The sequence below is a fragment of the Nannobrachium achirus genome, assembly GCF_963921795.1.
Source record: "Nannobrachium achirus genome assembly, chromosome: 14".
Lineage (NCBI taxonomy): Eukaryota > Metazoa > Chordata > Actinopteri > Myctophiformes > Myctophidae > Nannobrachium > Nannobrachium achirus.
Genome location: NC_137821.1, coordinates 12,611,301 through 12,627,703, shown reverse-complemented (window position 1 = coordinate 12,627,703; position 16,403 = coordinate 12,611,301). Strand labels below are relative to the sequence as shown.

The window sequence follows — 16,403 nt, the reverse complement described above, 5'->3', positions numbered from 1 at the left end:
ACCCAAATGCTTTTTTTTTCCCTTAGGAAGGCGACAATTACAAAAGAATATTATTGAACTCAAGTCTCCATGGCATGAGTAATCAATGGGGGGGAAGGTCATTTTGGGGGTGAACTACTCCTTTAAGACATGTCCAGCCTCTGTGACATCCAAATTACTTGACATCAGTCCTGAACCACTGGGAACTTCATCATCCATGGATATATACATGTATATCATTAAAAACTAGAGCGCTCGCCTCCCTGGCAACCGACCGGCCAATCGCGTCGCCCGCCTCCCAATCCCATCTCTTTGGGCTATGGGACCTGAGGCCTCCACCCACACAGTGCTCTCAGGTCGTCGCCGTCGGGCAGACAACCTCGTATCTCCCAAGTTTCACAACTGCTTCGTCACGCAAGACCCCTCGCACAAAACTAGTGAAAACAGCCGATCTACAAGCGCACAACGCCTCGCGACGCGAGGCGTTGTGCACTTGTAGATCGGCTGTATTCACTAGTTTTGTGTAGAAACGAAGAGTTTTGGACATACAAGGTTGTTCTACCCGGCAACAACGATGATGATGCCGCTGCAGACTGCAGAGCGGTGAGGGTTTGGCTCGCCGCTGGGCCGCGACCGGGTCACAGACGGACCGCGACGGCCGGTCCTCCTCCTCCCTCTTACACACCCTCTCTCCCATTCTCTCTCTCTCTCTCTCTCTTTCTCCTCGCTTGTCTGACTCTTAACCCATTAAAGACATTGTGCCGTGATTTTTACTCCCTATAACATGATCATCAGGTATTATGATTATACTTGTAGGAAGATTCTTTTCAATAAGTGTACAGAAAAGTACTTAATGAACAATGTTTCCATTGTTCATTAGGTATGCCTGGTTGTAAGGTGGGTGGTGACCCAGCTGAAGTTAGCCACACCCACAGTGTTGCTATATAAGGGGAGGGAATGATATTATGATGTCATTACAGCGGTGTATTTCAATTGGACCTTTTGACTCTTTCAGCTTTCAGGAAGAAAGCAAAAATACACAGGGAAGACATATTCACTATAACCACACGACCTGGGGGTCTATTAGAGTAATGTTAACTCCATAGACACATACAAAACAGAAAAAGTACAAAACTATGGCACCACCTGAGGTCGATTCTACCAACGTCTTCTAAAATCAAGTGTTTCCATGTCAGTGGTGCTCAAACCTTTTCGTGTCAAGGACCCCCCCATCTCAAAATATTTTGTTCCAGGGACCCCCAGAGGCAAAGATTTTAGTTAAAAACCTTCAATTTAAAAATACATATATATTCAAAGATTTGCGCTCATTTTCACGATTTTCCAAAAATAGCAGATCTATGAGCTTGTGGCGCAGCACTCGGCGCCGTGCTACGAGCTTGTATATCAGCTATATATAATATCCAAAGTATAAACTAATGCATTAAAGTGGTTCAAATGTCTAAAAGGGTTAAATGGCACTCGCGCTCTCGTCTATTTATTGCGTTCCCCCCCACTTTCTCCGCTCTGGTGTGACTTCTGTGGCTCCGACGCTAATTGCCACGTTTTAGGTGGGTGAAAACGACGTAGAAGCCGCCGGGTGCAAAACGTAGAATGTCACACTACCGCGCCGACATCCCAAGTATTTGCCGTGTTCCCTCCAGAAATGTAAAGGGAAGATATACTGTAACCACTTTGGGCCCTGTTTTATACTTCTAATCTACAAGTTTAACTGCCGAGACACAAGTTCAGAACATGATGCATTGTCAGTTATATAAGCTGTATATCTGATAAACTTTGACAATTTCTTGGACATTTTCGAGTATGCTGACTTGCCCAAAATAGAGACGTCAGAAAGAAGAAAGGAGCAGTAAATACTGAAGACAGCAAGATCAACGTTGTGGTGCATAAATATACTGACATGTTTTTTTTAAGAGTTAACTCTCCACTCTCTCTCTCCTTTCCCAGCCGGACCACAACCTTGTTCACGCCTCCCGATTCGCCCTTTTGTTTAGTTGCGTATGTGTGCGTGCGTCTCTCGCTCTCTCTCTTCAGAACACTTTCCTTTCCTTCTCTACTCTGACATGAATACAACCTAAGAACAGAGAAACAGACAGAGGTGGGAGTGAGGGAGAGTGAGGGTCCTGAAGATCAAGTTAAAGTCAGAGTGTAAGAAGTGAACCTGTGAGGCAGGGGTCTTCAACGTGTTCAGGCCAAGGACCCCTTAGCTGAGAGAGAGGTGAAGCAGGGACCCCCAGGCCAGATTCCATATAGTTTCACTGTTTGCCAGCACAATCATCAGTGTATTTTGGATTCATGTCAATTTGTGTTTTCAGATATTTAACCACTTGAACCGTCAATACTTTGACTTGACCTTTCACTCTGTACATGGTCTGCTCTTTTTCCCCCTCTACACCAAACCTCTTTGCCGAAAATAGCAGATCTACAAGCTCACAACGCCTCACAGCGAGAGGCATTGTGAGCTTGTAGATCTGCTATTTTTGGCTCTCAGAATACAGACGTTAGGGTTCAAGTGGTTAATATAAAAAAGGAGAAATCTTTGTGTATATCAAACAAAGATTTGAAGGACCCCTTGTAGAAACTCTGGGGACCCCCCAGGGGTCCCGGACCCCCTGTTGAAGACCACCTGCCGTAAGGGTTAAACTGACAGTGTACCCACAGGTCAGTGGTGGAATGTGATGTCGTTTACACACAGAGAGAGAGAGAGAGAGAAAAGAAGAGTAGGTGAAGGAGTGAGACAGGGAGGGACATTCAGACAGACAGACAGACGGACAAAAAGAAAACATCCCTCCCTCTTCTCCTCCCTCCAGCGTTCCGGGAACAACTCTGTTGCCACACACACACACACACACACACACACACACACACACACACACACACACACACACACACACACACACACACACACACACACACACACACACACACACACACACACACACACACACACACACACACACCTGACCAGAGGTGGCGGGGGCTGTCGGCTGCTTCTAATTACAAACTGCACTGTAAGACCTTGCTCGGGCACGCACGCGCGTGTATGTGTGTGTGCGTGTGCGTGTGCGTGTGTGTGTGTGTGTGTGTGTGTGTGAGTGTGAGTGTGTGTGTGTGTGTGCGTGTGTGCGTGTGTTGTAGAACAAGGTGTTGTGGCTTTCTGCGGCTTAGCGAGCTATCAAGAGACACCTGGCTTTCATAAGACACCCATCTGCTCCGAGACACACACACACACACACACACACACACACACACACACACACACACACACACACACACACACACACACACACACACACACACACACACACACACACACACACACACACACACACACACACACACACTCTCTCTCTCATACATACATAAACGTGTATACAATACCCCCAACCCCACACAGATGCACACAAACATGCGCACGCACACCCACGCGCGCGCGTGTTTACACCATCTCACCCACACACGTAGACGCAGATGTTCTATCACATACACGGCAAACGCCTCTTTACATTAAAACTCTTGAGAGCGGAACCAAATGGAACCAAATCTAAGGGTCCTTTTTGGTTCCATTTGTTAAACAAACTCAACAGTTGCCATTCGCTTATCTGGGGGGGGGCCTTCTGGAACCTCTTAAAAAAGGACCCCACTTTGAGAAGAACACTCTCGTAAAACGACTCAAACGGGCTTCAACCTCGTCATGTAACGTCATCCCACCTGGCAGTCACGTGACAGAGGCTACCTGCTGTGTCATTGCTTTACTGCAGTAAAGGTTACAGAGTTACAGATGAAGAGTAAGGAACATTTTGAAGAGGAGCAGTGCATTTGAGCAGTTCATTTCATTAAAGGAAGGACATGACTACATTAGTAAGACGCCCTAAGGTGAGAAGCGACTTTCAGGGCGGGCGGAAACAACAGACTTGTAAGAGGGGACGGGGCTTCAACCCGGGGCTTCAACCCGGGGCTTTCAGAAAAAAGGCCCGAGTTGTGTGAGCATTTTAAAGTTGAAATCACGTTGCTAGGGAAATGTATGGCAGAGTTACGTGTGAGAGTCAAAACGTCAAACGTGGGAAGCGGTTTGCGACACCGCTCCAAAAAAATATAAATAAGTACTGTTGCGTACGTACAGCAATACTAGGCAAAAAACAGAAGCCAGAAAGAAGCATCAACAATACAGAGCAACAGTATATGGAGGGGAAAGTGTCCATTACAGTCAGCGCTTCATAAAGGGTCTCGCCGTATCTTGTCATAAAACAAATAATTATTATCAGTGCAACGCCAATCATTTGGTCAGTGCAAAAGCGTGAGAAAAAAAAATACCCTACGTATATCATTAGAGGTTAGGGCGCTATTATGATCCAGGTCGTATGCCTTATGCCTTAACTTCTTTACCTTTTTTTCACTATTTTCAAAAACATTTTTAAATACTTCAAATTCTGATCTACATCTGCACGTTGTGAACTTGCAGATCAGCTATTTGAAATATTTAAAAAAACAAAAACTAAATAGTAAAAAAAGGCAAAGAAGTTAAGGCATAAGGCATAAGACCTGGATCATAATAGGGCCCCAAATCTCTGTCCCCCTGACAGGGTCCGGTCGCAGTAATACCGTAAGATCGGCTTTATCACTAGGATAATGTTATTTCATCTTTTATTTTTTTTGTACAGACTTTATGGTTTAAAAAAAAAACACAAAAAGAGAGCAAAATGAAATCCCAGCAGGCCCCATTGTGATACATAGCGAGCTGTCATCGCGCCGGTAACCCGATCGGGACCGCATGTAACGCAGAGCACGTCATCCTCCCCCCCGGCCACATCTAAAGACGTGTGAGAGAAAAGACTTTAAATTATATGAGTCTTTTCTCTTCTAAGGGAAACATGTGATCTTTTTCTGCCCCCAGACTAAATATTATATCGAGCTCTGGTCGGGCGGAAACCTCCTATGTCCACACAACGGTTTACTTTTCAGGATTCCAAGTCAAGTAAACTGTACTTTTGATGCTTCTGTGTGACAGTGTTGTTTTTGACAGCAGATTAGTTAAAGTCTTTTTGGTGCACGGCTCAAAATAACATGAGACAGGGAAGAAGTTGCCAGCACTCAAGGAATCTCCCTTTCACCTGATTTTATTTACCTCACTGGACAGGAGCAACGCACAACCTTTTTGGTCTTCGTCAGCGTTAAAATATGGAGATAAGAGGTTTCTGCCCGAGAGCGAGGTTATGCTTTGGGCCAGGTTTTTTCCTCCAGGCGACCATGCAGTCGCGTCTGAACGCTTTGTGTTGTTGAGGATCAGCTTGTGGTTGGTGACTCCGCTTTCCCAGCATGGGTACGTTCAGACAGTCAGAGACAGATGCATTGACCCCCATTCACTCCCATGTTAAGAGAACAACCCGGAAGAGGCGTTAGGTCTCTGATGGAAGATGCATTGTGCCGTTGCGGGGTCACAGGCTTAATAGTCTCGCATAGCCAGACAACTATTCCACAATTTCCAAATGCTATATAGAGTCTGGAACTACAATTCCCAAAACGGTGAGTAACGGAAGTAGTCACTGCTGCATAGAACTGTAGTCCTATTGGAAACATAACAGAAACAGCGGCATATTCTTGCTATGCGTGTATAGTTTAAGAAAACATTTGAAAACATCATGGAAGTTAAGTAACACCAATAACACCAGAGAAAAACGAATTAACTCCCCCAAAAAATATTGAAACAAGACATAACGCTTCAAGTAGGACTTGTTATCGCCACTGCACCAATGGTAGCGGGAGCGTCACATCCTTTTTATCTCGCACTCATCGTTAGAACTTCCGTCCCCCAGACTGTATGCCAGGAGCATTTGCAAATCGTGGAGGCAACAGTCTAGCCACGCGATACTACGGGCTTAAGGGTTCAATACAGGTTCATGGTTCAGCACTGCTGTACTCTCCTCACCCGGCTGTGATACACACTAACCAATGGGACAGACCTAAACACTAACCAATGGGACAGACCTAAACACTAACCAATGGGACAGAGCTAAACGCAGGAAGAACGTCACTGTGTTGACACCCACATTAGCTGCTCAAGTGTGAAGGTTCAAAGGTTAAGGGAGTAATGCTGCTATAGGCAGGGGCGTTTCGCAAGCCGTACGAGCCAGATATCTGAACGTACCCTCAGTGTGCAATGACCTAGAGCAGGGGTCTTCAACAGGGGGTCCGCGACCCCTAGGGGGTCCGCGGAGGTACTGCAGGGGGTCGGCGAAATTATTGCTTAAAAAAAAAAAAAAAAAAAAAAAAGGTTTCAAAAAATGTTTTTTTTCACATTTATGCAAAAAAATAAATCATGATTCTATCCATTTTGAATAGCTTGAATACATGATTACTATGCAATTGACAGATTGTTGATATTATTGACATTGGTTCTCAGTTAATAAGTAGTATGTTTAGAAATGGTAGTGGTACGGCCCACCCTGCTCGCTGTAACTTGTACATGTTTAAAATAAAAAATATGTCGTAGCCCCGACCCCCCCACCCTACGAGGTGGTAGGGGGTCCCTGCTCCATCTCCCCATCAGTTTGGGGGTCCCCGGCCTGAAAACATTGAAGACCCCTGACCTAGAGTTATAAGAAGAATAGAGAGGGCACCAGATATCCCCGCCCGTCCACTTGCATCGAGTTGCTCACCCAGCGCATGAAGCCAAATTTCACCCCTTCTTCCGGGTTGTGAAACGTGACGTAGTGACGCGTTTTGCGTCATAGTCTGTGTTCATGGACGCGCTGGGGCTCCAAGTCGTGAACGAGCACTTCTGCTACGAACGCGCAGCCAATACAAAGAAGCCTAGATGCTTCTGGATGGTCAAAGGTCAAATTTCAAAGTTAAGTTGATGGTCTTACCAGCCAGGGGTGAGGGATCTCGGGGAGAGGCATCTGAGGGGGGGCCGGGAGGCCGCTGTGAATCTCCGATTTGAACGACGGCTCTGCGGAGGGAAGAGGAGAAAGAGGAGACATTTGGGATCAGTGTCATGACGTGAGTTAGGCTGATTGAGAAGGAATGGTGCATCTAATGCAGGGGTTTTATTTGTCCCTCTTCTCGAGGGACAAATAAATATATCCCCATAGGGGAATATATCTCTCCCAGAAGTAAAATAACCATGGTAACATACGTAACCTCCAGTTTTATGTTTTAAGGGGGGAAGAGGAGGTGGTGAAGACTCATAAAGTCTCGAGGGGTTCTGGGTAAAAAATAAAAACACATGAGCTTACTGGGATGACTAAAAAGGAATCCCCCTGCTAAGACCAAACACAGACTCCAGGAGAAATACAGCCATCACCATCCCCTACCGAGTCAAAGCCATACGCACTGCTTTTCTTGCTTTGGTTTGCCTTTACGTAATCCATGTTTAAATGACGCTCCGAGCCAAAGCGTTTCAACTCTGCCAGACAGACAGTTTAAGACATTTAAACCGGGGACGTAAATCTGTGTCACGTTTTATGCTTTAGCTAGTGAAAAATAGCAGATATACAAGCTCACAGCTTGCGAGCTTGTAGATCTGCTATTTTTTGAATAATCGTGAACATTTGTGCAAGTCTTTGAATTATTTTGATCCGATTCTATAACTCTCCTAAAGCCTTCTTATAAATCAGTGGTTCTCAAACTTTTTCATGTCAAGGACCCACAAAATTACGTGTATTTGTCCATGGACGTGGACCCCCATCTCAAAATGTTGTTCCAGGGCCCCCCCCCCCCCCCCCCCTTCAAAGATTTGCAAAAGTTTTCGCAATCTTTCAAAAACAGCAGATCTACAATCTTAGATCTGCTATTTTTCAATGGCTAAAGTGTACAATAATTCCAGGCTTAACTGGATTAAGCTGGACATGTTCTGTTTTGTCCATTAAGAAAGCTTAATGCATGGCGTCCTGCTACTTCCTCTCTTCACCGGACCAAACTGGAGGGTCAAGAGACACTTTTTAGCTTGTGGGCACGTCGGCCATGTCATAGACATGTTTCTCATTCCCCCTACCCAAACCCTGGGTTTTCCCCTGCCGGTTACTAAGGCATGGATTCAAACAATTCATGAAGCTGTTTTTCTTTCTTCTTTCTTCTTTTTTTGAAAAGCCAATGTCTTCATAATGCGAATCTTGCCAGTGCAATGCTATTGTACCCCACTGGCTCGCCTGCCAGCGAGGAGCCCCCACCGGAGGGATGCATCACCTCCCTGGCGATAGGCGCCGCAACCAGCCTTAGTGTCAGAGTACATGCAGTGACAAAGATGTTACCAATGATACTAATGAAGGCTCCATTCCATTCTGGTCCAACGGGTGCTGATATTGTGCATGCTGGCTTACTGGAAACATTCTGCTACACCAGTGTGTCTCATTGTTTCTTGAGAAAGTTCCACATGGACCCTTAATGGTGTGTTAAGGGGTCCTTGGCCTGAAGACGTTGAAGACCCCTGGCCTAGTCTAATGTAGACAAAAATAGCTGACCCACAGGTTCATGAAATGTTGTGAGCTTGTAGATCGGCTATTTCCAACCCAGGTATGAGTTAATGTTGGCTTAAAGTGTTTTTTTTATCCAAACCTTTGTCAGCCAGGACTCTGTGCAGGATGTTGGACAGGTGCAGCTTCTTCTCTCGGACGCCGGCACTCAGGTACTCCCTGTCCAGCAGGTCCAGGAAGTGACGCAGTTCACACACCAACTCCTCCATCGCTGCAAAGACAACAACACACCGGTTACACACCCTGCATCCACACAACTACATCATCACACCAACTCCTCCATCGCTGCAAAGACAACAACACACCGGTTACACACCCCGCATCCACACTTAGGGGTGCCACGGTTCGTTTAGCCCACGGTTCGGTTCGTACCTCGGTTTTGGGGTCACGGTTTCGGTACGGTTCGGTACGTGTTTTGCATTAAAAAAATAAATAAAAATAAATTACTTTCCAAAAATCTATTTTTATTTTGCTTCTAAGCGAATTGAATTATGACAGTGCCTCTTAGCCTTAAGGTGGGTTAAAAAAATTAATAATAATATAAAATTAAAATAAAAAGGGGGAAAATTATTTTCTTTTCTATTATCATCAATATTGGCCATTGTCTTCAGTTTCAAAGTGCTTTATTTATGAACAAATTGTTTTGCACACAACAAGAGATACTATAGTACTAGTAGGCTACAAGCTTGAGCAAATAGCCTCTGTAAGTTTTCATTACTATAACCAAAATAGACGGGTGTGTTCACTGTGTTGCCAAACTTTGTGAGAGGAATAAGCAACCAGATCTATGAAAACAAGGCTTAAATAAGTGAATATAGGCCACGTGAGGTCTTTAAACCTATACACGTCGGCTATTTGAAAGTGGCCGAGCCGATCTACAAGCTCACCACCGCATCCACCATTATTTAGCCTACAAGCAACTTTACATAAAAACAAGCTCAACGTGGCTTATAATAATCAGACATGGCAACAACACTCACCATGCGTTGTTCCTCCAGTCAGTCAGTGAGTGAGACTAGTAGCGGGTGTCTGACACTCTGGCTGGGGGCTACGCTACGTTTGGCTTTGTTGCTTGCTAACGCTGCCTGCTATGGTCAGTCTAAAAACAGACTGTAATGATGTTTGGGACTAACAACAACAAGCAGATTTCTCCTGGACTTGTTCTCCATGTTACAACAACTACAATGCGTGCGCTCCGCACTGCACAGCTTAGCGACTAGCTGCTTCGTTTTGTTTTTCTGTCTCTGTGAGGACTCAACTGCTTTGCTCTGCTGCGAGTGTGAATGTCGGCTCTTGTTACAGAGTAGGTGGGGGTGAGGGCTAACGGTGATGGGACATTAGTGCGTGTTTACTTGCGGAGCGGGGTTTAGTGGAGATTGTCTTGTGCACGATGCACAGTGGCTGTCCAGCTGTAAGAAATTAATTAATTTGCAAACACAAAAAGACTGCGGTTCACATGAAGGCGTACGGTTCGGGTACCGTGCAGGGCGTACCGTACGGTTCGGTTTTATACCGTGAACCGTGGCACCCCTAATCCACACAACTACATCATCACACCAACTCCTCCATCGCTGCAAAGACAACCACACACCGGTTACACACCCTGCATCCACACAACTACATCATCACACCAACTCCTCCATCGCTGCAAAGACAACTACACAACAACACACCGTTACACACCACCGCATCCACACAACTACATCATCACACAAACGTGTCCATCGCTGCAAAAACAACCACACATCGGCTACACACCCCGCATCCACACAATAAGTGGTGTAAATAGATAAATACCTTTATTATCCCAAGGGGGAAATTCAGCTGCCCGGAGGTGGCACAGCAGTTTAAAGGACCAGGTCACCTCTGGTACAACCAGATCTTATTTTATTGTTGTGTGGGACACGATCAACACAATCTTGAGTTATTTTTTGTGTTCAATCTGTGTTTTTAGATATTTTAGTATTTCAGCCGATTTCAGCATGCTACAACTGGTCATATGATGCAAAATGCATCATATGACCAGTTGTAGCATGCTGAAATACTAACATATCTAAAAACACAGATTGAACACGAAAAATAATTCAGGATTGTGTTGATCGTGTCCCACACAACAATAAAATAAGATCTGGCTGTCCCAGAGGTGACCTGGTCCTTTAAGGTTACAGTTACAGGGAAGTAAGAAAGAAAAAAGAAGTACTGTTGTGTACAGGGAAAAACAAAGGAAGGATGAAGATTCAACAATACAGAGCTAAATTAAAACTTAAGTAATAATCGTATTACTTAAGTTTATCGAGCTTTTGAGAACATGCAACTTGGATGTATTTATTTAAACACAAAGCCCTACAAAAATAGCATTTTCACGAATATATGGACGGAAAGGTTGAACGTGGTAAATATATGGGGACTATTCGGCTGCATAACTGCCAATACCGATGTCAAAAGGTCAAATAATGACTGACGCATTGGCCAGATCGATATATACTGGTCGGGCTCTAAACAACACAACGGTTACACACCCCACCCCACATCCACACAACTACAACATCACAACGACAACACAACGAACAACACAACGGTTACCCCCCCTCCACACACACACACACACACACACACACACACACACACACACACACACACACACACACACACACACACACACACACACACACACACACACACACACACACACACACACACAATCTGTTGTTAATGCTTCAATGTTTTCAATGAAGAAAACACGCACACAGTCAAAGTCGCTCTACGTGGGGGAAGGAAAGGAGAAATAAACATTTATTAGGTAGAAAATGAGAAATCACGTCCATGCAGCAACAAAACAAAAACAAAGGGGGGGTTGGAGGGGTGTAGCGGGGGAAAGCAGGCCTGAAGAGGTGGGTTTTGAGGGAGGGTTTTAAAAGAAGAGATGGTTGGGGGGGGGGGGGGGGGGGGGCTGTTTTGGGGTGGGTTGGGGGAGTGAATTCCACAGAGATAACCCCACCGACCTTTCATCTAACCCACTCCCAGCTTTCACTCAAACATGTCAACTGAAGATTTTTTTCTAAATCTACAGCGATTCCCAAGCTGTGGGCCCCCAAATAATTGGCAAAACACTATGATTGATAATATAACAATATCATTGTGACATCGAACCGGTGAATAGGAACTATGAGTGTGAGTGTGTGTGTGTGTGTGTGTGTGCGCGCGCGAGTGCGAGTGCGATTGTTTGTGGTTGTGGTTGTGTGCGTGCGTGCGTGCGTGCGTGCGTGTCTAAGCTGCTCAACAGCACCACTTGGTCACCCAGCGGTATTGCAGCTGTTCGTGCTGCACCAAACTGTGCTGCACCACACATAGGGACACACCAAGTCAAATGTAGGAAGCGGCTGTCACCGCTCCAAAAAATACACCTCCTATATGCCACTCTCTTATCATCAAGGCAAATCTCATGCCAGTGCATACCATCTATTGGCACAACGGACATTCTCAACATCGCGTACGTCCCATGTTTTTATGATTCGTTCTACACACACGTTGGTACAAGAGGCACAAAGAGATAGCTGGCGTCGGATTCGGTGGATTGGTAAATGTGGCGTCGTAAAACACGCGGCTATAAAAAACAGACAGCTAGCAGGCAACCGGGTAGCGACGGCTGCCCGCCCCTCAGTCAGTCAATCAATCAGCCAAGCTCCCCCGGAGACAGGATTTTTTAGTTTAGTGCCCATTTAGTGCCAGCACCTGGCAAACCACCTGAGGGATCCATCTCATCCAGTCGAATTATAGCCATCAGTGGAAAACACAGCCCCTCAAAGGGTAGGAGCTGTTTAAACACACATAGCAAGCAGTTGAGGTAAAGACCAGGCCGCACCGATGCAACTAAATCGCAAATACTTGCAACAAAACAGCTGTAACAGCTGGGCGGCAGTGGCTCAGGGGTAGAGTGGCCGGTAGAGCGGCCGGATGGGAACCGCAGGGTTCGATCCCAGGTAGGGCTGTCACAATTATCACATAATCGTCTAATCGCAATTATTTGACATAATCGTGATTATTTTTCATAATCGTCATAATCGTTTCCTTGTTGAAAAATGTTAAAATAGTGGAAATAGCAGATCTACAAGCTCACAACGCGTCGCATCGCGATGCGTTGTGAGCCTGTAGATCGGCTATTTCCACTACCAATGTTCTTTTTAGTATAAAGTTGACAATTATGTCAGTAATTTCTTTGCATATTTACGTTATGTGTCATATCTGCCATGTGCAACTTAAAAGCCTACAAGCCAAACAGAGATGTAATTGTCAACGACAAAAACACAATTAAATCGTTAATCGCAATTATTTGAGGGACAACTAATCGTCATGTAAAATGTCATAATCGTGACAGCCCTAATCCCAGGCTCCCCCAGAGATAGTGTGGAGGTGTCCTTGACTAAGACGCTGAACCCCTAGTTGCTCCCGATGAGCAAGTTGGTGTCTTGCATGGTTTCCTCTGCCATCTGTGTATGAATGAAGGCTGGGCGATATTAGGAAAATCTTCGATATTCGATAACGTTGTTGAATTCCTCGATAACGACTATTACTCACAATATTAGTCAAAACAATTGCATTATATCGTTTTTCATGTTTTTTTTCTGCTTTAGGGCCACTGCCTTCCTAACCCAGATAATGAATAGCATATCCATGCATGCACCGTACACATAGAAGGGTTAGGTAGTTTTTATTGAAATAACCACACCTGGTTACAGATGGACTGCTTTTTTGCATGTGCTGTGTGCATGCATAGTGTGTCTGTTAATTAATTTATCAAATACAGTACAAACAGGGTGAAAAGTAATGCACATCTTTGTAAAGTGCTTTGGTTAATTATTGAATGCTTTTTGTGCGAGCTGCGAGCTCGTAGATCTGCTATTTTTGAAAAAGTCGTGAAAATGTGTGCAAATCTTTGAATATGTATTTTCAAAGCGAACGTTAGTAACTAAGATTTTGCTTCTGTGTGGTCCCTGGAACTAAATATTTTGAGATGGGGGTCCGTGGCCAAATAAATATCATTTTGGGTGTCCTTCACATGAAAAGGTTTGAGAACCACTGACATAGTAGTCTCTCAAGAACAGACTAACTGAGCTCCAGTTAAGTGAAAAGAACCTTTTCTTTGACGATGGCTATAGCCAGATTGCTGACATAGAAACATAGGGTTTTTCAAAAAATCTTAGAAGGATTCAAAAGACGCTTATAGAATCGGGTAAAAATTCTAATTTTCACGATTTTACAAAAATAGCAGATCTGCAAGCTCGCAGTGAGCTTGTATATCTGCTATTTTTCAATAGTTAAAGCATTCAATAATTCCAGTCCAGTCCACACCAATGCAACTCCTTGCAGCTGCCATTGGGGAGGATGGTTGCAAGTATTTGCATGTCGCAACAGTTTTATGAGGAGCAAACATCATAAGGCTATAAAAAGGTAAAGACAATTTTAATGAGGATTCAAAAGGGCCTTTAGGGTGTACGGGGACACCCAGGGGTTCTTGAGGGGATTTTCCAGGGGATCCCCAGCTAAAATGATTGATAGATAGGAACCCTTGACGGGCTGTTACTCTGAGAGTGTGCAAAGGGAACCAAATTGGACCTTTGTAGGTCTAACTCTGAGTGTGCAAACGGAACAAAATGGACCTGGTCCATTTGGTCCATTTGGAGTTAAATTAACTGTAAGATGCAATCGTAGCCAATCAGGAGGGAATACGGGAAATGGGACAGATCCATGTTGATGACATGACTTTAGAGATACCGTGTACCGCTTTGCGTGATTTTAGGCCAAAATCTGTAGGAGCAGTGTCCAAAAAATGTGTTTTGCAAAAAATGGCCTGATGGTGGCGCTAGAAGAGGGCCAGGTGAGATATGATTTGCCATTCAAGGAGTGTGTGTGCAAAGTTTGGCATCGATAGGGCCAACGGTGCCAGAGATAGAGTAGGGGCAAAAGTGTGACGTGACGGATAGACAGACGGGACAGACAGCCAAACAGACAGACAGCCGGTGGAGTTTTTCTCATTCTGACGTAGGGGTGGGCAATATGGTGATAAATATCGTTGAGACGATACAATGTCTCCACGATATGCCTTTTCAGAAATATCGTATATATCGTAATACAATGAGTGAGCCTTATAAAGAAATCCTGTTGAATTGTTAATACAGAGATTCATTGCAGAATTCATTTAAACCTGCATTTTGGTCTAAATCAGTAGTTCTCAAACTTTACAATGTCAAGGTCTCCCCTTAACTCTGACAGTATACTAATGAAACCAAATGGACCCGTAAGGGTCCATTTGGTTTCATTTGTATGCTGTCAAGAGTTACATACTTGTAAGGGTCAATTTAGACCTCCCAAAAGAATCTTTTTCTTTTGTTTTTTGTTATCTTATAGGTGGTTGTACCGTTAAGTAACTTGAAAAATATACATAAAAATCATAATGAAAAAAGAATCGTGATAAGATTGTGTAACGTGATACAGCTTAGAAAAATATCGTGATATTGTATTTTTCCATATCGCCCACCACTATTCTGACGATTGCAATCATACTACAGCATCACACAAAAAGCATCCTTGCATTGAATTCTGAAAAGTAAGAGCTTTGGACATAACGAGGTCTCCACCCAAACAGAGACAACGTACAGTAGGCCTGGGGCCGTTTATGAGAACGCTCGCCGATGACGACATCACGGGACACCGCGGTTCATGTGGTTAAGGTCGGAAGGTCAGAGGAGCGAATATAAGTCAACAGAAGGCTCTCCCGTTTTTTTAGGACAAATCCCATATGTGCCTGGGTGTGTGTGTGCACCGCAAGGCCACGCTCGTATCTCGTCCCGTCAAAGATAGGGATCACTTTTCATAGGGGCTGGATTGTAAAAAAAACTGCACCGTTCTGCGCAAGGGTGTTGCACCAAATTCTGGGCCCTGGGTACTTGAACTATTGAAAAACAGCAGATATACAAGCTCACAGCGCGGCACCGAGTGCCGCGCTGCGAGCTTGTAGATCTGCAATTTTTTTAAACCATGGAATTTGTGCAAGTCTTTGAATATTTCAAATCCTACTAAGGTTTTTGGAAAAACCTATAGGCCTATGTTTCTACGTCAGTGGTGCTCAAACCTTTTCACGTGAAGGACCCCTAAAATTATATGTATTTGGCCACGGACCTCCAATATTTAGTTCCAGGGACCCCCCAGAGGCAAAATTTGAGTTACAAATGTTTAAAAAATACATATATTCAAAGATTTATTTTGCACACGTTTTCACGACTTTTCAAAAGTATCAGATCTACAAGCTCGCAGCGCAGCGCCGTGAGCTTGTGTATCTGCTATTTTTCAATAGCTAAAGTATGAAATAACTAAGGCCCCTCCACCTTGGGCCCTAGTAACTCAGTCCCACTTTCCCCCCCCTTGTGACGCCCCTGGCTCTGTGCGAGGCGAGCGACATTGCAGCACATCCACGGAGGCGATAACAAGCGCTCCCCCCCCCTCTCTATAACGGATGGCTTTGGCCCTTCTCTCCCTCTCGCTCTGCGCAACCGGAGCTTATTGTAAACAGATGATGCTATCCCGTCACTGGCTGATGATATCATCACCGTGTGGCGGTTAGAAGGGGGGGAAAGTAACCAAGTACATGTACTCAAGTACACTACTGAAATAGCATTTTTTATAGGTATTTCTTTCTACTTTACCCGAGTATGTTAATTTTTTTTTCAATACCAGTAACTATAGTTACCATATTTCTTTGCAGATTTGGAATTAACGCTTCCAGTGCCAGCCCCTAGAGGGCACCAAAGAATGCCAGACTTTCTCCCATAGGGGACTGCATTAGCATCCGGGGGCTCACGTTGCAGTGACGCGCGTGCTCACGTTCGTGCACGTCATGGAAAGGTCCCGGATGATAATGCTAACAGAATAGCTATTCCC

The 16,403-nt window shown here is 44.7% G+C and overlaps 1 protein-coding gene across 1 annotated transcript in view; it reads right to left on the bottom strand.

The window, feature by feature from the left end:
* Positions 1–16,403, bottom strand: part of afap1 (actin filament associated protein 1) — a 139,718-nt gene that overhangs the window by 92,679 nt on the left and 30,636 nt on the right. Inside the window, exons 2-3 of the mRNA XM_080741843.1 lie at positions 8,551–8,679; positions 6,864–6,946 (exon numbers count right to left, since the gene is read on the bottom strand). Coding sequence (XP_080597969.1) covers positions 6,864–6,946; positions 8,551–8,679 — 212 coding nt within the window. The remainder of the gene's footprint in view (positions 1–6,863; positions 6,947–8,550; positions 8,680–16,403) is intronic.